Genomic DNA, 21,849 nt, shown 5'->3' with positions numbered 1-21,849 from the left:
TAAAACATAGGGACAGGAAGCCAGAGGTGGATGGAAGAAATTCTCATTGAATTCTCAAGCATTCTCATGTTTGGCTTTTAGGTTTTTATGTTGAAGATGCAAAGCAATGAGCAGAACAGGTATCACAGCAGAGGGAGGTGAACAGGGTGAGCACTGAGCCCTAGACTGAACTCAATCTTAATTTCCAGGCCTCCTTCCTTCTTCTTCCTCCTCTCTCTCCTTCCCCCTTTCTCCCAGCTTTCTTTCTTCCTCCTATTTCTACTCTCATAATGACAGAAAACTAAAATGGAAATGCAGAAAGAATATTTAAACTTAATGGCACAAAGGAAATAATTAAAGACAGGCAGGGTCTGCCAGGCCCCTCCACATCCACATGGTCACAGATCCATCGCTTCTCTTCCAATCTCACAGTGCTAAAAGCAGATTATTGACCTTGTGGGAGGTTTCAAAATCATTAAAGAGACAACAAAGGCTCCAAAACCAAAAAAAACAGTAGCCATAAACCAATTTTATTATTTCTGAAAAATGGAATGTTTCACTTACAGAAACTTAAAAGCGATGTTTGACCAACACCATGTTCATTACAAACAAACAAACAAAACCCAAACCAAACCAAACAAACCCCAAACCAAAGTTGACACAGGATTTGGCTACAGCGCAGCAGCAGTCTGGCGTTTTCAGAATCACAGCCTCGAGGTGACCCTGGGTTCATAACACTCACAGCCACGGGGGGGTGGCCTTAGAGGCACCCCTGGGTGCACAGGGGGCGTCAGTAGCGGCGGCTGAAGCGGGGCTCCCCCAGCCTGGGGCTCCTCTGGGGGGCTGCAAACGCCCCTGGCACAGCCGGGCCCGGCACAGCCTGGCCCTGGCTCCCGGAGAAGCCTCCGCGCCTGCAACGACAGCGGGGGCGTCACACACCTGACAGACACACGGACACGTGGACGGACAGACAGACACACAGAGAGCTCCCTGCCGGGGCGTCACACACCTGACAGACAGACGGACAGACAGACAGACACACAGACAGAGAGCTCCCTGCCGGGGCGTCACACACCTGACAGACAGAGAGACAGACGGACAGACGGACACACAGACAGAGAGACAGACACACAGACAGACAGACACACAGCTCCCTGCCGGGGCGTCACACACCTGACAGACACACGGACACACAGACGGACAGACAGACAGCTCCCTGCCGGGGTATCACACACCTGACAGACGGACAGAGAGACAGACGGACAGACAGACACACAGACAGACAGAGAGACAGACGGACAGACACACACAGACAGACGGACACACGGACAGACGGACACACGGACAGACGGACACACGGACAGAGAGCTCCCTGACAAGGGCATCACACACCTCTGATGGACAGACACACACACAGACACACACACAGACAGAGAGCTCCCTGCCGGGGCGTCACACACCTGACAGACACACGGACAGACAGACAGACAGAGAGCTCCCTGCAGGGGCATCACACACCTCTGACAGACAGACAGAGCTCCCTGCCGGGGCATCACACACCTGACAGACAGACAGACAGACAGACAGACAGAGAGCTCCCTGCAGGGGCATCACACACCTCTGAACAGACAGACAGACACAGCTCCCTGCCCAGGCGTCACACACCTCTGACAGACAGACAGACAGACAGACACAGCTCCCTGCCCAGGCGTCACACACCTCTGACAGACAGACAGACAGACAGACACAGCTCCCTGCCCAGGCGTCACACACCTCTGACAGACAGACAGACAGACACAGCTCCCTGCCCAGGCGTCACACACCTCTGACAGACAGACAGACAGACAGACACAGCTCCCTGACAGGGCATCACACACCTCTGACAGACAGACAGACCGACCCTGCAGGGGCATCACACACCTCTGACAGACTGACAGACAGACAGACAGACAGACACAGCTCCCTGACAGGGCATCACACACCTCTGACAGACAGACAGACAGACACAGCTCCCTGACAGGGCATCACACACCTCTGACAGACAGACAGACAGAGCTCCCTGCCTGGGCACGCTGCACTCCTGGGCAGCTCAGGGAAAATGAGGAACAATTCTGAGCCTCCCTCCCTGCACAGGTGGGATGGGTCATGGGGATTTACTGAGCCATGGGTGATTCCTCAGCACCTTCTCTTCATCACCTCTGATCTCCTCATCACCCTTTGCTAAGCACATCCCATAGGACACTGCACATGTGTCCAATGTAACTCTGACCTACATGGCCAGTCCATCCCATAATCACCATTCAGTGTCCAATTAAGGAATCACCCTTTGCCAAACAATCTCCATAACACACTCCACATCTGCACCAAGATAAGAATTATTTCCCATTTTCTCTGAGCTTTGTCACAGCTTCCCAGGAGCACCCTCCAAACCCCATCCCCAGAGCCCAGTTAAGGAGATTTGCTCAGCCAAGGGGGATTCCTTAACTGGGCTCTGGGGATGGAGTTTGGAGGGTGCTCCTGGGAAGCTGAGACAGCTCAGGGAAAATGAGGAACATTTTCCTGTTTCTCATCCTGAATCTGAGGATGCCTCACTTGCTGCACCTGTTATGCACATGTGGGATGTGTTAAGAAATCACCTTTGCTAACCAGATCTCCTTAACCCATTCCACATGTGCACCAAGAGAAGAATTGTTCCCCATTTTCCCTGAGCTGTCTCAGCTTCCCAGGAACACCCTCCAAACTCCATCCCCAGAGTGCAGTTAAGGAATCCCCCTTGGCTGAACAAATCTCCTTAACTGGGCTCTGGGGATGGAGTTTGGAGGGTGCTCCTGGGAAGCTGAGACAGCTCAGGGAAAATGGGAAACATTTTCCTGTTTCTCATCCTGAATTTGAGGATGCTTCACTCGCTGCACCTGTTGTTGTGCATGTGTGGAATTGGTTAAGGAGATTTGTTTAGCACAGGGTGATTTCTTAACTGGACTGCCCAATTTTGGATGGACTGACCAATTAGGTCAAAGCTGCATTGGACTGTGTGGCAAGGGTGATGGGTTTTTCTGAAGAGTAAAATTTAGTATTAGCACAATAAACTGATTGATCAGCCTTCTGCAATCATGGAGAGAAACTTGTGAGCTTTTTGCATTTTTAAGCAGACAAAGAATAATTCAGTCACTCCAACAGGGGACACATTCCTACACTCTGCTGAAAGGTGTTTCTTTAATTTGTTGGTTTCTTTAATTTGTTGGGGTTTTTTCCCCCCTTGCCAATCCAGGTTTATACAGATCCAAGTATTACAAAAGCATTCTAAGCATTCTGACAGGGGTTCTTACCCTGATGTCCCTCCTCGAGTCATCCCATGGCCTGGTCCTGACTGACCAGGCATGCTTCTATCACCACCTGATTCAAAGAGAGAAAAAAAGGGAGAAAAAAAAAAAAGAAAGAAAAACACAGGTTTTTGTGTTTCCCTAATAAAAATGTCACTTTGTTCCCAGAATTTCATTTGATTTCTCAGTCATTTAACTACCACTAGAAGGTTCAGCAGCAGTAATTCACAGAAAAGAACCACAATCACACTGGTAAGCAGCAAGTGTACCTTGCCATCTCTCATGATCCCGTCCCATCACTCCTCCATCCACATTTCCCTGCCATGTACGATCTTGATGCCCCTCTAACTTTCGACCATGATCTCCCCAGTCACGTCCATCTCTTAAAAAAATAAAAGAAGATCTTCTAGGTATGTCCCCTCCCCAGTGAGCAGCACAGGGTAAAGCCAAACACCATACCCCATGCCACAGTGTGTTAATGGTTAATCAAGCTCTAGCTGTAGCCACCCAACCACTACCATCAGAACTGGTCAAAGAGAACAATGACAGACACTTGCTGAACAGCATCCTTGACACAACAAAACGTGGCTTTTTTCATCCAGAGACCTCATGGATATTGCAATGGACTGAAATTCTTGGGCATGGATCAATTCACTGGCTGCCACTCCTCTGTCTGAAAATCATGCAGCTGGAATATGCCCAGCTTGAGTCACTGGTTTAAAGAGAAACTTGAATTCACTACAATTCAGGTGAGTCCAAGATCTCTACCCCCACCACTGCAGAGACTTCTCACTCCATTTCTTTTAAAACCTGACCACTGGAAGTGAATGAGACTTGTGCATGTTTTGTAGAAAAAGGCTTTTCTGTAGAAACAGACTGAATCTCATCTGTAGAAATGAAAGTTATTTACAGGAGAAGCAGAGTCAGGAGCTGAGCTAACTGAGCAGCTCTTTACTCACTACAGAGCTTCACGTGGCAACTCCCTGCTCCTGCAGATGCTCAAAGATCTGAAGAGAAGATTCACACTTGTCAAGCTCCTCCTGCTGGCACCCTCCAAAGGCTTACTGAGAAGATGTGAAGAAGCCCAGATCACCTCCCTGCTGTGCCAGGCACTAACCGGGTCTGTGGGGGGATCCCTCTTCCCTCACTCATCCTCCTGTCGGAGCCGTAGCCCCCCCAGCTGTCCCGCGAGTGGCGCTCGGGGCCCCCGTGCCGCTCGTCCGGGTAGTGCTGCAAGGCAAACAGGGCCAGTCACAAACACAACACGAGCTTGCTTCCAGTGTCAGAGCTGGAATGAGGCACTCTAGGGGGCTCTTCAAAAGGAATCCAAGAGGTTCCAGCAGTGCAGGGGCATGGGTGACAGAGCTGTGCCCACAGATGGCAGCTGCAGGCAGCTGGAGACCTGCATCCCTCATTCAGGGCCCTACTAATGGTGCCTCATGTTGGGCACCACTGTAAGAGCTGAAATGAGGGGTGTGGGGCTCCAGGGGCTCTCCAAAATGCAGTTTATTGTATCCAAGACATTCCAGCAGTCCAGGGTTGTGGGTGACAGAGCTGCACCCACAGATGGCAGCTCCAGCTGCAGGCAGGCCTGGAGACCCACATCCCTCATTGAGGGCCTTACTAATGGTGCCTCACGTTGGGCACCACTGTAAGAGCCTAAATGAGGGGTGTGGGACTCCAGGCAGCTCTCCAAAATGCAGTTTAATACATCCAAGACATTCCAGCAGTCCAGGGTTGTGGGTGACAGAGCTGCACCCACAGATGGCAGCCCCAGCTGCAGGCAGGCCTGGAGACCTGCATCCCTCATTGAGGGCCTTACTAATGGTGCCTCACGTTGGGCACCACTGTAAGAGCCTAAATCAGAGATGTGGGGCTCCAGGGGCTCTTCAAAATGCAGTTTATTGTATCCAAGACATTCCAGCAGTGCAGGGTTGTGGGTGACAGAGCTGCACCCACAGATGGCAGCTGCAGGCAGGCCCAGAGACCCTCATCCCTCATTCAGACTCTTACTAATGGTACCAACACATTGGGCACCACTGTAAGAGCCTAAATGAGGGATGTGGGACTCCAGGCAGCTCTTTAAAATGAATCCAAGAGGTTCCAGCAGTCCAGGGTTGTGGGTGACAGAGCTGTGCCCACAGCTGTGAGCTCCAGCTGCAGGCAGGCCTGGAGACCCTTTGGTTTTGGTTACAATGCATTCTAGACTTTTCTATTGGTTACAATGCATTCTAGACTTTTCTTCACTGAGCATTTTAATACAGCAGAACCAATCTATACCTTAACTATTATCCATAGCCTATCATAACTACTATAATTACCATATTCATGTTACTGTTCTCCAATCATTTAAAGTCATTACATTACAGTTTAATCTAGAAGTTGTTTTTCAGTTTTCTTGCAGTGGAAAATTCTGAGAGCTTTTTTCCACTTGCAGCTTTGCTGCCTTGTTTGCCTGTGCTGTCTTTCTGCTTGGTAAAAACATCTTCTTGTTTGGGGTGGGTTTATCCTTTGTTCTAAGCCATAAAACCCCTTCTAACTCACACACCCTTTGCCTCCTTGGTTATCCAGTGAGACTGGCTCAGCAATTCTTTTCTTCTATATCAAAACTTGCTTTCATTTCTATTCCTTCTTCAGATTCTACATCCAAAAATCTTTCTGCTAAGCACCCATATCTGTGAGACTTCCTTGTCAAACTTTCATCCTTCCCAACATTCTAGGATTGCAAAAATTTGGCTTTTTGGATAAAAAATTATAGCTGTCTTATTTTTTACAGCTTCTGTTGTAGGGCATGGCTCACTCCAGGTATTTATTTTTTGCTCGTGGGAGAGATCTTTTTTTGTTTGCTAAGGTTTTTTAAGGTTTATGTTCTTGGCTTCAGATTTTAAATTTTTATATAGAATATCTGCTCACTTCCTACCTCTCTTCAGAAATGAAAGGTTTTGAATCCCATTGTGGCATTGATTTTCACACCTGTCCTTTTACAGCCTTGTTTCATTTAGATAAAAGTGAGAGAAGGCATCCACTGCCAGCTCAGTAAGTACAGCAGCTCTCTCTTAACACCTAGGATGGTCAATCCAAAACCTTTTACTGCCACATCCCAGCCTGAAAAGATGCTCCCATCACTCAGAGGCTTCCCCTTGCCTGTATCTCAGGCTACCACCCCAGCAAGCAGGTGACCTAATAATTTATTTCATGCTCATTAGCACAGAAAATTATTTCTGCTGAAGTATGTCAGCTGAAAGGATTGTGTTGAAGTGGCCTTTCTGCTTTGGGGTCAGCTTGTTTTGGTTTTTAATGAAGCAGTGATTTGGTTGTAACATACCTGCCCATCTCGATCTGGAATTCCCCTTGTACAATCTCTCCTGGAACAAAAAAAGAAAAGTTTCAGTTGAATCAACACTGTAATTATAATGCCAGGGTCTGCATGAAATAACCCATGAAAAGTTCATCTTCATTAGGCTGTAAATCTGGATGCTAATGTTCAGTGGGAAGATAACTCTACAGAGTTCTAATTTCACAGTATAAGAAGAGATCAAACTAACACCTGTCACTGTAATATGGGTAAAAAAGGCACCCCTGAGGATGGCCAGGTGCTCAGTGACACCAAGGGAGAACACTGGGTGAATCTACCAGTGCCAGAAATGAGTCACAAGCAAACACAAACAGTACAGTTTTCACCAGAGATTCCTTGAGAGGAACAGAAATCTCAATGGCACCACACAGAAATATTTTTCCACTCTGTGGTGCTAAAAAGCTGCATTAGCCAGGCTGCAAAGATGAAAACAGGGAAAGGTTTAAAGCAAAAGGAAATGGCTGAATCTTCATAAAGCAGATTTCCATACACCTCAAGAGAAGCTGTTGTACCTCCATCAGCATCATGGCAGACTACATTAGGACTTGGCTTATCATCTTCATGCAGCCTCTATGTCCCTTGTAGCCACATTTCTCTTCACAGAGAAAAGCAAGGCACAATTCTTCCCAAGAAGATTTCTGAGATTCATATTCTCTGAACCTCAGAGAAAGGAAAAATAATTCTTATCTCATTTGCTGTGCCAAAGCAGAATGCAATATGGAGACTGTTTACCCACAGTGATGGTGGTTTGGTTCCTTGGCCTGTCAGGGCCAAGTGTGTGGCCCCACATTTCTCTTCACAGAGAGAAGTGAGGCTTTTCATTCACAATTCTTCCCAAGAAGATTTTTACCTCATTTGCTGTGCCTGTGTTTGTGCCAAAGCAGAATGCAATATGGAGACTGTTTACCCACAGTGATGGTGTTTTGTGTCCTTGGCCTGTCAGGGCCAAGTGTGTAGCCCCACATTGCTCTTCACAGAGAAAAGTAAGGCACAATTCTTCCCAAGAAGATTTTTATCTCATTTGCTGTGCCTGTGTTTGTGCCAAAGCAGAATGCAATATGGAGATTGTTTACCCAAGGTGATGGTGTTTTGTGTCCTTGGCCTGTCAGGGCCAGGTGTGTGTGTGTGTGTGTGTGTGTGTGTGTGTGTGTGTGTCTGCGTCAGGACTGTGGGCTGACACTCACGAGATTCTGGGCAGTTGAATGCTTGGCAGATTCAGTTTAGATGTAATGCAATATAATGTAATATAGGATAATAAAGTCATTCATTAGCCTTCTGATAAGATGGAGTCCTCCTCATCATTCCTCCCTGCCACGGGGGTCATCCCTAACCCACGGAAACAAAGGATTGCAAGCACGTGTGAAATCAGACACCAGAAATACACAGGAGTGACTTTTACTTTTCTGACTCCACCCAAGCCACAAGAAGACACCAGATTTCCCTGAAGGCACAGGAAGAAGAGGAGGCAGTGCCAACCTGTCCAGGCAGTGCTCCTGGTAGCGGCCGCGCTCGCGGTGGTCGAAGTCGTGGAAGCGATCCTGGCGGCCGAAGTCCGAGTGGTAGCGGTCGTCCAGCGCCAGCCGCTTGGCCTCGGGCCAGTAGGGCTCATCCCTCCTGCACACACAGGGCTCCCATCAGCAGCAGCCCACAACCACCTCCTCCCCTTTGCTGCTCTCTCAAACCTCCTTCAAGCCAGGAAGTAAAAATCTATGTGTGTTCAGCACGAGTCGCATTTTGGTTTCAAATTTGGTTTAGCAAAAACAGCTTAATTTCAGTATGTGGTGACGTGAGAAGAGAGTGAGTATCTTTTCCCTTACCATGAGAGCTGATACAAACAACTCTACTACTCTATTAACTCTATTTGTATGACTATGCTAGTACTACTCTGCTACTACTACTCTATTATAGTAGTACTATGATACTACTAATAGAGTAGTAACTCTCCTAGTATTCCTCTACTAACTCTCCTAGTATTCCTCTACTAACTCTCTTAGCACTCCTCTACTAACTCTCTTAGCACTCCTCTACTAACTCTCTTAGCACTCCTCTACTAACTCTCTTAGCACTCCTCTACTAACTCTCTTAGCACTCCTCTACTAACTCTCTTAGCACTACTATGCTAGTACTACTCTGCTACTACTACTCTATTATTACAATTCTACTACTACTACTCCATGAACTCTATTATTACTATCTACTCTCTATTACTCAAAGTAACAACTCTGTGTTGTTACTACTCTTGGTCATCCCTTTTTGGGAAAGAAAAGTAGACCTGAACAGGGCTTACAAGTGGACGAGTCTGGTGTTTGCTCTTCTTCAAATTGCTGTTAGTGCTAAAAGCAGCACCTAAAGATTCTTTCAGCTGGGAGCTGCCATGAGTGCCTTATCCAGGGTGCTCCCCATTCCCACAGGCTCCCAAGGGGACGTGCCTGAGGACTCTGGAGCCCCACTGCCCTGCTCCTCACCTGCTGTCAGGATCATAGGGTCTCCTCATGGCAGATCTCCTCTCCTGCTCGTAGCGCAGCTGCTCCTGCTGCCGCCGCAGCTCCTCCCTCTCCCTCTGGATGCGCTCCTGCTCCCGTCTCCTCTCCTGCTCTATGTGCATCCGCTCCCTCTCCAGCCTCTCCCTCTCCAGGCGCTCTCTGTCCAGGCGCTGCCGTTGGAATTCCAGCCGCTCCCGCTCCCTCTGCAGCCTCTGCCTCTCGTCGCGCTCGTGGATGGCGGCCAGGCGCTGCTCCCGGTCTCGCCTCTCTCTCTCTCTAATTTAAAACAGATTTTTCATGGAAGATACTCGATTTTTAATTGAGATTCTTCAGTCCAAGCTCTACTGCTTCTTTGTTTTGGGGTGAAGTTTAATTTCTTTTTAAAGAATTTTATACGTTCTCCCCTTCTTCCCAATTAAGTAACAACTAAGAGGAAAATAAAAAAACTCCAACAAATGACAAAAGCAAAGGTGAGAGTTCTGGACAAGTAACACAGTATCTACTCTTAAGTCAGGTCTGAAAAAGCTTCCAAAGAGCACAGCAAGTCCTAAGACAGAAATCTAATGTACAGAAAGTATTTACAGGCTTCAGGGAAAAAAAATCAAGGAAATTCAAATCCAGTCAAGTGGAAGACAAAGCCTGAAAGCACCTATGGAAGTCTCATGAGAACATTGATTTCAGCAGTAAAAGCCTCCATCACTTGGCATCATGTCTGTTCTAGCAATAATTAGCATGAAATCAATCTGAGACAGTAATTAGTACAAAATCAATCTGAGATATCACTGCTGGAGGGTCAGCACAGCACTGCTTTGAACAAAACCACAGAACAGAAAAGGGAGTTAAAGGTACAGGGAAGGGGTCAAAAATGTCCTTTGAAGTTCAGAGGTGCTGGGAACTCACCGGCGCCTCTCGGTCTCCCTGATTTCTCTCTCCCTCTGCCTCTGGCGCTCCCGTTCTCGCTGCTCCTTGATTTTATCAAAAGATAAAATGTCCTGCTTCTCCTTGCTCTCCGACTTGCGGTCCTGGCTCTTCGTGCTCTGAGGTGAATCAGAACAATGCATGAGCTGAACACTGAGCATTTCCTAGGCAAACACCTCCACTATGTCAACCTGAACAAAACATGCTGCCATGCCTTCCCCAGAGGTAGAAAACAACAGTGGAACTCCAGGGAAAAGCGCCCCCAGTTTGAGCAGAACTTGTAAATGTTACAAATAAATACCAGAGGAACACAACACAACAGTGACTTGCACTGATTTCCAACAACACACACCAAAAACATCCCAAGCTCAGGGAAACACATCATCCTAACACCATTTTCATACTGCAACTCCACTCCTTGCACTAGGTCAGAAATATAAAAAAGGTGAAACAGAAGCATTTCCCCTCTGCCACATCTTTAAACCCCTGGTGCTCTCCAGAAAGTGATAAAATGATAATTGTACCAAAATGCAAGGCTAAAACTCCTTCAGCTCTGAGCACAGAAATCTACTTGGCACCTATTTTTACACCAAAGCTTCTCTGGAAGTTGGCCTTACCCTCTCTTTTGATGCAGAGGTTTTCACACTAATAACTGGCTCTCCTTTGGATTTATCCATCACCACTGTCCTCTCTGTTCCTCGACTTGCTAGAAAACAAAACAGAGCCAAAAATAAATGGTACAAAAGACATTCAACAGTTCTTGCAAGAGTCAAAACTATGGGGATACTAAATAGTATAAAGTTATTTTATTGAGGTTTTTAATAACTTATGGAACTTATTCATGATTTAAATAGCTTGCCAAGATTTGGCCAACATGAGGATGGGAGTAGTAAATTTATCCCAAATTTACAGCAGTATTTTCTGGCAGGGATGATAGCTAAAGAACACAAATTTAATTTATTTCTTCTGTCCACAAAATACATTCTGTGCCACAGTTAAAAAAAAAAAAAAAAAGCCCAAAAAAGGACACAAACCACACACAGTGTCAGGCCCAAACCCAGAGACAATTCCATAAGAATTATGGAAACTGTTTTAAGTTCTTAGAAATTGAAGTAAAAATTTTCAAAGTGTTTTCTGCTGTTTGTGCCAGTTTTACTAAGTAAGCTTCTTTTTACTGAATTATCAATCACATGTAATAATGTACAAGCATCCTTGAAAACATTTCTGAAAGACAGCCAGCATCACCTGATTTGCTTGCCCTGGATCTATCAGAAGAACCAGTCTTTTGTTCATCCTTTTCTTTTCCTTCTTTTTCATCTTTTTCTGACTTCTTAGCATCCTCTTTTTTGTCAATCTTCTCCTCCTTCTTAACACCAACAGATCTACAAAAAGCAGGAAAGCAAAATGCCTCTTTCAAAAGCAACAAACCACTTGAAAAATCAATGTTGGAAGTATCACAAGTATCACCCACTAACCACACAGTCAGTCTACCAGAACAGACACACTAAATCCTAGAAATATTTGTCAGTTAAAAGTAGAGTCCAAGACAGAGTCAGATCAGAGGACAAACAACTGGTAAAAATAATGGTTTATCTCTAAATAATTTGGTTTAGTGTCTCCTTATATAACTAACAAGTTTTTATTCTAACACTAAAGAGCTTTGTGTTTCTGAACAGAGGGCCAGTTCAGATGCCCTTACTACTGTAAAACACCAACTTTCCCAGCATTATTCCTACTCCAAATGCAGATGAAACATTAAATCAAGATTTATTACAGTAACTGTTCAACTTGGTCACCTGGCTATATTAGAAATGAGTGGTTTTTAAGTATCATAAAACACAAAACAACACTTTACTTCTCAGATTTGGACTCTGCAGAATGGTGCCTGTCTTTTTCCTTCCTTGTTTCACCCTCCTTTTTGTCAGAAGGCTTTTTTCCTGCCGGTTCATTTTTTGCCTAGAAATTCAGCCAGAAAGAAGGACACAGTCAGAGATGGAAATTGCATGCTTTGATTTTGATGACACTGCCATGAAATAGCTGCCACTGACCTTTTCCACAGAAATCATTTTACCATGCAGCTCTGTTCTGTGCAGGTGATTAATGCACTTGGTGGCCTCCTCAGAAGTTGACATTGTCACAAAGCCATAGCAGCGAGCACCAGGGCTGCGAGCGTTTGTCACCACTTTTGCACCAACCACCTTTGGGGAAAAAACCCAAAATATTCTGTGTTTGCAGGTCTGTCATTAAATAAATTCTAATTGAATGACTATTTCTTAGAACAATTTGGATGGGAAAGGAGTTTTGATTTAGTTCAATCAATCCCCTGTCACAGGCAGGGGCATCTTCAATAATGCACCTCAGAAAATTCATTTTCAAGTTGCTGAGCTGGTCAGGAGCTTAAGGCAGATATATCCAGAGAAGGGAGAGTGGGATGGTAAAAAAATTAAATTGAATAAAAATTCCTACCACTTTCTCTTCCTTTACAGGACATCTGTACCCACAGGTGACAATCTGTGGCAGGCAGTGGCACTTAGTGACAAACATTTAATGTTACATTTTAGAATGTATTTGGCAGAAGGGGAGATGGGCACACAGAGAGTTCCCTTCCACAACTTCTGCTCTTGTATGCCAGCAGGCACTGCAAAGTAAGTGGGAGCCTGCCCTCAAAGACTGGGTTTCTCCAGAGGATACCCCTTGAAATGGAATAGTTTAAAACAGCAGTTTTAAAGTTTAAATTCCAGTTCCATTGCTGGATACTCAAGACATGATTAGACTACTACATGATGATCTGCCAGTCTCTCCTGTCAGGAATTGCCTCATTCTCACAGGTATCTGCAGAGATTTTCTCTGCAAATTCCATCTCTGCTCCCACCCCTCCATTGCAATCTTCTTTATTGAACTGTGCTCCTTTCAGATATGGAGTTTCCAAAGAACTCAGCCTGCCCAGTTACTCATGAGGGAAAATAAGAGTGAAATTTAAGGTCAGCCTTTTCAACTGACAGAATGGTTTGTTAATTTACACATCCCCTACGTACCTTTCCATACTTGCTGAAAAGGTTCTTCAAATCTGTAGCTCTAGTAGAGGAGGAAAGGCCACTAACCCACAAATTTCTGCCAGAACCACTCCCCACACGGCCTGGGCCACAAAAAACACAAAAAAACACGTGAAACACAAATGCAGCAGTGCAAAATTCAGAGTCCTAAACCCCTCACATTTTTTCCTTCATAAAACTCCTCATAGTAAATGTGCATTTGAGCAGACTTAAACACTTTGTAGCTACAGATTTTCTTCTTGTACTTCAATCACTTTTAGGAGAATTACAAAGTATCAAATGTTAATTCACAAAAAACAATACTTATTTAAAACAAACAACAACTCTGTTAATAATGTTACAAAAGTTACAAAGATCTGATATTTTAGTTATATTTGGAAGGGCTGTGTTACAACTGCATTGAGGGTTCACTGAATTACCAGTCCTCCTTTTTACTCCAGGACCTTTGAAAATAAAAAACCCAAAAACCACCCAAACATTGCACCTACCTTTCTCATCTTTTGTGACTGCCTTTGTATCTTTGTCTTCAACAGGGCTAAAGATAAAACACCACATTATTCAAGAGATCATATGCAAAAAGACCATTAATTCTAGACAGCACAACTAAAATTGGATACCTACCAGTAAATTAGTTCCAAAATAAACACTATTATTGGCAATTTTCTAGAAGAGTGTCAGGAAATAGGGATTTGTACCCCTAAACGGACAATTCTGTTTTGCAGATGACAGAAATAAGAGTAATTTGGGGAAAACAACCTTTGAAGGTTGAGGAAGGAAAAGAAATCAAACCCACTGCGTTTAAAAAAAATAAAAATATCTACACATGGAGAAATAAAAGAGACCTTTAGGAATAGGCTACAATTTCATCAGTCTCGGAGGCCAATTGAAGGAAACAGCTTATTGGCATCACTTAAGGACCAATGATAAAAGATAGCATCTGGTCTAGAACGGAGAAAAAACAAACCTCTTTTTCTGATCAGCGCCCTCACTGGCTGAGGACTCTTTAGTGGCAGGGGAAGATTCCTCAGAATTAGCTTTGTCTTCTGCTCTCTTGCCATCTTCTTTGCTATCTCTGGCTTCGGCACCTGCGCCTTTCTCCGCTGTCTCCCCACTAGAGGCTTGCGGGCCTTGGGAGCGTTTGCTACTCTGATCGCTTAGGGTCTCTACCACTACACCTTCAGAGTCCGGGGCCTCTTCCTCGGGGCTCTGTTCACTTGTCTCCCCTTTTGCTACCACTAAACGCTTTGCTTCCTTCCTTGCCAAAGCTTGGGCCGATTTGCTGTCCAAAGCTAAAGCATCTTCCTCCAGCTGAGCGGCAGCGAGAGCGTCCTCTTCCTCAGCCAGCCTCTTGCCTGGCCCCGCGTTACTGGCTTCCTGCGCACGCGGCCGCTCCGCTTCGGGAGGTTCTTCGTTAAGTAGCTCAGATTTACAAGTTTCCCCCAAAATGTCGAGTATTTTCTCATTTTCTACGGATTTAACAGGAATAGAACGGCACAAGATTTAATCACCAGGGAAATACAGCAATCACAAATGTGGAACTGGCATGGCTGCCACACTAACACCAAGAGAACTGCTAAGCTACACAGAGATTGGAAAACCCTAGTGTACACAGTGTTACAGCTACCACGCTAACTGCTCTCTCACACCCTGCCAAATCAGCCCTAGCACCTCAACAGCCAAGAAAAATGCCCCCACAGATTTAACAAAAAACTTCGGGCTCAGCCTTCATATTCTTCAGCAAATCGTTCAGCTCTGTTTCTTCTCTAGTTAGCTTCCAGAGTCCGAGATGCTTAACTGAACGTATCAAGGCACTGAGAGTTCAATTCTCCAAATTTCTGTTGAGTTCTTTTAGCAGAGACAGTCCAACATGAGAACTGGGCATCTTCTGATGGTTCTGAGTGTGTTTGCAGTCCAGGAAGCGAGTGGGATCTGTAGCAAATTCCTGATGGCAGCAGGTTCCTTCTTCTCAAGTCCAGTCACTCCTGAATTTCTGTTCTGCACCAGAGCTTTGCACTGCCTACACTCCTGTATTTCTATTTATTCACAGAACCACTGTACAGTGTGATATCACAAGATCTGTTTTCAGAACCTTTACCATCTTTAAGGCTCGTTCCTTAACTTCACTCTGCAGTAACAGTTCTAGGGAACCATTTCATGGCATTAAACAAGTTTTCCAAGGCTGGTTATTCACAGATCTGGTGATATGACTGGGTTTCCAATCTCTATGACCCTGCATGACCTGGATTTTCCACCATAATAACGTACACTACAGTAATGCATTAAAAAAAAAAGAACCAAAAAAAAACCAAACAGGGACGCAAAAAGCCTAAATGAAGAATGAAAATGTTTAAATGCCCAGGATTTTTTTTTTTCATTAAAAAAAAAAAAATAATCAAAGTAACCAAACAAAAACAAACAGTACCTGGCTCCAAAGGTAACTCTTCAAGTTCCTGTAGTGAAAAAGATTTTGAAAAGGAGAAATATCACTATTTCATAAGCAAGATGCTATTCTGAATGACATTTTTTATCAACCCATTACAGGAGAGTATTTAGTGAAAGCATTACTATAATTTAGCCTATTTCAGCTTTGAAAACATTGAAATTCAAATCAATTTCTCAAAAAATTGAAGATGAGTTTTGAACACCCTCAAATTTTATCAAGTCTGAAAACTTTGAGACCTCTCAAATTCAGCCACCTGTTGAACACCTGGTACACATTCACATGGATAAATAAGTCAATAAATGTAAGGAGCACAGAGGAAAACTTATCTTCATGTTACCCTTCCCTAAGCTGTGCTTTTTGAAGTCTCCTTTCTGAAAACAGGATCAAGAGAAACACCAGCTTCACCTGGAGCTGCTGCTCTTAACCTACCAGCAGTGATCTGCAAACAAGGCCAGCATTTCAGGAATAGACAGTTCCAGCTCTCTTCTCACCCTGGGATATGCACATTTTTAATGGCAGTTAAACACAATGCAAGGCACTGAGCTGGTATTTACATCAGATCAAAGAAATCCAATCTGCCACCAAACTCAGTGTGATACACACATCATAAATGGATTTGTATATATATACACATATATGATGTGAGAAAGAAATAAATCTTTGTTTCTATGAATAAATCAAAAGGCATTAGTTCCCATTCTTTGCAGAGGAAGAATGCACCCACTGTACACACACAGTTTTACCATACACTATTATATTGTGTATTTTATGCTTTTTTTTGTTTGTTTGTAAAGAAAAACTGGCTACCATTTACCTTTATTATGGTTAAATCTGATGAAGAAGCATCTAAACTGTTCCCAACATCTTCAAACTCTACCTTTAAAAAACAAACAGGAGACATTTTGTTATCACTAAAGGAATATTGTGATTTAAACCTGAGTGAGAAACTGAAGATTTGTATTTGCACTGACTGTTGGTACCCAGCAAACACATCCAGCACCCAAAGCAACCAATAATGGGAAAAACTGAGTGATAACCCCCACTAATTGAATAAAATATCTCATTATCTCCTAACTATGATGGTCAGCTCACAAAAATCTTTTAAGTATAGGGATTCCAAAAGCAAAATTTCTCTGATTTTTATCCCTGTCATTCACAGCAACAACACAGAGCCAAGAAATCCTACAGGACTTGGTAATTATTTCCTTCACTGATGAAAGCAGAGGATGGGAACTGACCCTGCCTCAAGATATTTTACTCACTGAAAAATAACCCCCTTTTATTCTGAGTATTTCCATTTGATTTGTGTAGAACAAGGACATGCCTGGGGATAGGGGTCCAAGCTCATTTCTGCAGCTTTAGAAAAGAACCACCCAACTTTAGAAGCTCACAGTCAATGTGGACACACAGCAAAGAGCAATGCTCCCCCATCAGATGGGGCAGAAAGAACTTTTTTCAACAACTGTTGTACATTGCAGGAGATAAAGCACTGGGTTTATCTCAAGGGGATAGGGATTATCCTCTAGCCCAGTGCCAACAGCCAGATAAACACAGAAAGCCAACAGAAAAACACTTTCAGCAACTGAATAACTGCAAGACTCAACCTTAGCAGAAAAATATAATTTGAATATAATTCCCTGAACGGTGCTGTTCAGTTGAGAAGAAAGTAAGTTACACTGTTTGTATGCCTCACATGTTCTCTAAAATAAAAATATGAAATTAGGAATAATATATACATTATAACTAATAAGGTGAAGCAGAGTTCAAAGCATGATTAAAACCAAATGCCCTGTGAACCACTATCAATAGAATCACATGTGTACCAACATTTAAATGTTTTAAAAATTAAGACACAGTTCCACAAATATGTAAAAAGAAAAGCAGTGGCCATAAGAACCAGTACAGTTCCAAATTTTCCCAAGTACTCTTTTAGCTTTAGAGTTTTGCTATTTAATCCAGAAATAAATAAACTTTAAAAAGAAAACCCTGATTCCACACACATAAGAGATGCATACCATCACTAGTGGTATTTCTCTTGATTCTTCTTTAATTTCTGAAAATTGTGGGGATGCCTCCAAGTTACCTACAGCATACTCTGCAGGCTGATCTGGAAATTCTTTCACTTCTGCATCAGCATTTTCTTTACTATCAGCCAGCGAGTCGAGAATATTATGGGCACTGTAATCATCTCCACAATCTACTGCATTGCCATTATCAATTTCAGCTTCATCCAGCACACTGATATCCATCATGTCGATATCCTGCAAGTTCTCCAAACTTGCTTCAATATCGTCCTGAGAAAAGACAAAAAAAAGGACATGGTCACAGTCAGGGTGACCTGAAAAAAGGACATGGTCACAGTCAGGGTGACCTGAGAGGCACCTGGCAGCACCCCCTCAGGGCAGCAGCCCCCCCTCAGGGCGGCACCCACCCCTCAGGGCAGCCCCCCCTCAGGGCAGCACCCCCTCCTCAGGGCAGCACCCCCTCCTCAGGGCGGCACCCACCCCTCAGGGCGGCACCCACCCCTCAGGGCGGCACCCCCCTCAGGGCGGCACCCACCCCTCAGGGCGGCACCCACCCCCTCAGGGCGGCACCCACCCCCTCAGGGCGGCCCCCCCCCCTCAGGGCGGCCCCCCCCCACTCAGGGCAGCAGCCCCCCCTCAGGGCGGCACCCACCCCTCAGGGCGGCCCCCCCCATCAGGGCAGCACCCACCCCATCAGGGCGACACCCCCCCCTCAGGGCAGAGCCCCCTTCTCAGGGCAGAGCCCCCTCCTCAGGGCAGCACCCACCCCCCCTCAGGGCAGCACCCCCTCCTCAGGGCGGCCCCCCCACCTCAGGGCGGCCCCCCCCCCCTCAGGGCGGCCCCCCCCCCCTCAGGGCAGAGCCCCCCCCTCAGGGCAGCACCCACCCCTCAGGGCAGCACCCACCCCCTCAGGGCAGCACCCACCCCCTCAGGGCAGCACCCACCCCCTCAGGGCAGCACCCACCCCCTCAGGGCAGTCCCAGTACCTGTCCATCTCCAGAGTCCTCCTCCAGGCCGTTGTCCTCCACTCCCTCTTCATCTGCTCTACGGCCTAACAACATTACCAGCGTTACAATCAGAGCAGAAATTATAATTGTGCCCCTCAAGATTGACTTTTTCACCAGAGCTGGTGTTTGCTTCAGTTTTGGCCCTGTTTATGAGCACCCCAGTGAATGACAAACAGGCCACAGTCCAGCTCCTGGCAGGAGCTCCAGCTCTGTGACCTGCCCAGAACATTGGGCTCAGCTCAGATTGCAGCAATTTATTACCTCAACATTTATGAGAAGAAAAATAAACAACCAAACAAAACAAAACACAAAATAATGCACAAAATACTGAAATAACCCCACTCTAGCTGTGGGTTTCACTGCAGTGCTCTGCCCACCAGCTGGATGGGAATTATCCCAATTAATGCAATTATTGAAATTACTGAAAACACCACAGCAGCTTCAGCACCAAGGAGCAACTCCTCAAACTCAGAGCTAAGCAGCTGTTTGACCTTTTATGAATTTGATTTTCCTCAAAAACTACAAGCACATTACAACTGAAAAGTGAGAAGGATTTTAGAGCCAAGAGGAATATTTCATCTATTTCCATCCCCACATTAAAAGTGCTGTAACAGACATCAAGTGTTTTTCTGAGACTTAGAAATTAATATGATTTAAAAGATCTCTTTCTTATGACATTCAAGATTTCACATTTTAGCCTGCATTTTAGCAATTGCACCATCACTCCAAATCAGATGTAATGATAAAAATCAAACAAATTAGCTGACAAAACAGTTGAGTCTCATCTCACAAATTTATATTTTGTGTAAACCAAATCTAGTAATAAAAATACTCTAGCTAAACTAGTTATTTTGCTCAGCTCCAATGCAAAGTTTTAAACACTATTTGCTTACAAAGTAAGATCAAATTGTGCTAATTAACTAATTTTAGAAAAATGATAAATTATTTTCTGAAAATAAGGATTATGTAAGATAATAACTGTCTCACTACTACAAAAACCAAACCTAAGGCCTTGAAAACATATCTGACTTCAGAAATGGATTAAAACCTTGTCTTCTGAGAAGAAAATTGCAACTGCTATTAGCTATGAAGCTTAACACTACAGAGCTTATTTTGCATTTGCTAAAAACTCTACATTTCCACATAGAAAAAGTAATAAAAACCCTGACACTGCTTCAGTGTTACTTGGTAATTCTTCATACAAATTTCAGGGAACAAACCAACAGATCCTTCAACATTTACTGCCTTACTAAATCATATGAAATTCTCTCAGTAAATGACTGCTAAGTTTAATTTTCTTACCCATCCCTAAAAAGCTGAGAACAAATGTGGGGTAGAATACCAGTAACACAAAAAATATTATGAAGGTTCCATTTCATGAATACATTTGCTTGAAAACGCAAGGATGACAAGGTGGAAAGTCTCTTTAATTACCTTTGCTGCTTCTTTTTGTTGTTTTCTTCATGATATTTTCTGAAATCATTGGAATTTCATCAGGATTCCCTCCTTCCTCCTCAATAGCCTAATAGGGGCAAAAAAGAAAGATATAAAAATAGACATAAACATTTTCATTTGTACATTCTTGTTGAGTTTAAGAGCCGCACACCAGAGGCTGAAAAATTCCAAACCATGAATCAGCAACTTGGATACACAAACAAAAAACCACCAGAGCAAAGCAACAAGCGGGGAGAAGGCAATAACACGTTGGTGTAATGTTTTGGGAAAACTGTCAACAAAAAAAGCCAATCCTACAGCATTTGGAGCTGTTCATCATCAATTCTACAGCATTTGGAGCTGTTCATCATCAATCCTACAGCATTTGGAGCTGTTTATCATCAATGCTACAGCATTTGGAGCTGTTCATCATCAATCCTACAGATGAAACTGTGAATTGCAGGTGTTTCTGTATTAGTGACCATGAGAAGAATTGTGTCAAGTACAGAGCAAGCAGCTGTAGCATAAGCTCCATGGAAAGCCTCTATAATTATATTTCAGTTATATGTAAACTATAATTGTATTTAACTATATGTTGCTTCAAAATATGAAATGCTGTACATGCCATTTTACACGTGGCTTACTTGAGTTGCTGATAACTCCTAAAGCTCTTAAAAATACTTTCTGATGAGAAACAGATTATTAAGCTGCTTCTTTTAAGACAGAGTGGCTAAAATAGAAAAAGAGTTGTTGTCTTTGAATAGCAGTACGAGTTTGGGGGTGACAGATATGCATAAATGCGATTTGTATGTCCAAGATCTTAAAAGTGAACAGCATTTGGAACTGTGCACAGACACACGGGTTGTTGTGACAGGGTAAAAACCTCGGCTCTGGGGCACAGCAAGCAGCTCAGAGAAAGGATTCCTCATGGGATTAACACGCTCAGCGGTGTGATGAGGATACAGTGAAAGGGCTGCCAGCTAAATTGTCAGAAAAACGCAGCAAAAATCCCGACAGACCGCGCAGAATCGTAAATCCAGCAGCTCAGAGAACAGCAGAATTCTGTAGTGCACGGAGCGGGAAATACCCGGGCCGAGCGCTGGGATCGGAGCGGGCTCGGTGACACTCCGTGACAGCCACAGCGGTCACAGGGTGAGCCCGGGCCGGCCCAGCCCCGCCGGGCACGGAACGCTCGCACCGATCCCCTCAGGGCCCCGAATGCGCGCACCGATCCCGGCGGGCACGGAACGCTCGCACCGATCCCCTCAGGGCCCCGAGGGCTCGCACCGGTCCCACCGGGCACGGAACGCTCTTTGGCGCCATTTTCCTCAGCGGTGCCCGCCGGGCCGGGGTCGCAGCCGCTCCACGCACGCTGAGGCAGCCCCAGCGCCCTCACCTTCCTCAGCCGCTCCATGAGGACGCTCTTGTTGCCGCCGCTGTCCAGGTTGCGCTGCCTGAGCTCGGCCCGCAGGTCGATCACGCGCAGCTCGCTCAGCGGCCGCCGCCGGCTTTCCGACTCTGAACCGGGGATGCCAGGCCCAGCCAGGGACGCAGTCTCCGCCAGCCCGGCCGGTGAGTGACTCTCCGCCATGGGCCGCGGTTTGGACTCGTTCGTGCGGGGCGAGGCGGGGTGAAGGCGAGGCGGGAGAGCCGCAGCCGCCGCCGCAGCACAAAATGGAGGAGACCCGGGGCGCAGGGGAGAGCGAGGGGGCGGGAAAGGGAGGGAGGAGCAGCGCGCATGCGCGCCGGGGCCCGGGCAGGCCAAGCGCGGCGCGGCGCCGCCAACTCCGGAGCGGCGGTGACGTCACGCGGCCGGCCAGCCCCCGGTCCCTC

General features: G+C 45.4%; 1 protein-coding gene and 1 long non-coding RNA gene across 2 annotated transcripts; both read right to left on the bottom strand.

Annotated features, from left to right (window-relative positions):
- Positions 1-488: 488 nt before the first annotated feature.
- Positions 489-21,771, bottom strand: LOC139602101 (scaffold attachment factor B1-like). The gene is given in 22 exon segments (XM_071451621.1): positions 489-890; positions 3,306-3,372; positions 3,569-3,681; positions 4,417-4,529; positions 6,625-6,664; positions 8,131-8,268; positions 9,120-9,413; positions 10,038-10,174; positions 10,673-10,761; positions 11,301-11,437; positions 11,911-12,011; positions 12,104-12,253; positions 13,091-13,191; positions 13,597-13,643; positions 14,073-14,574; positions 15,531-15,558; positions 16,366-16,428; positions 17,567-17,845; positions 18,562-18,626; positions 20,017-20,104; positions 21,413-21,609; positions 21,612-21,771. Coding segments are annotated over 22 exon segments (3,015 nt in total). The 5' UTR covers positions 21,757-21,771; the 3' UTR covers positions 489-769.
- On the bottom strand, positions 898-1,618 carry LOC139602124 (uncharacterized). Its single transcript, XR_011683109.1, has 3 exons — positions 1,598-1,618; positions 1,440-1,497; positions 898-1,054 (listed from the first exon to the last, which is right to left on the bottom strand). It is a non-coding gene; the product is annotated as an uncharacterized lncRNA (long non-coding RNA).
- Positions 21,772-21,849: the final 78 nt, after the last annotated feature.

Source organism: Agelaius tricolor, unplaced genomic scaffold (assembly GCF_023055355.1).
Source record: "Agelaius tricolor isolate 1412-34295 unplaced genomic scaffold, bAgeTri1.0.p SCAF_33, whole genome shotgun sequence".
In the NCBI taxonomy this organism is placed as follows: domain Eukaryota; kingdom Metazoa; phylum Chordata; class Aves; order Passeriformes; family Icteridae; genus Agelaius; species Agelaius tricolor.
This window is presented reverse-complemented; position numbering and strand designations above follow the sequence as displayed.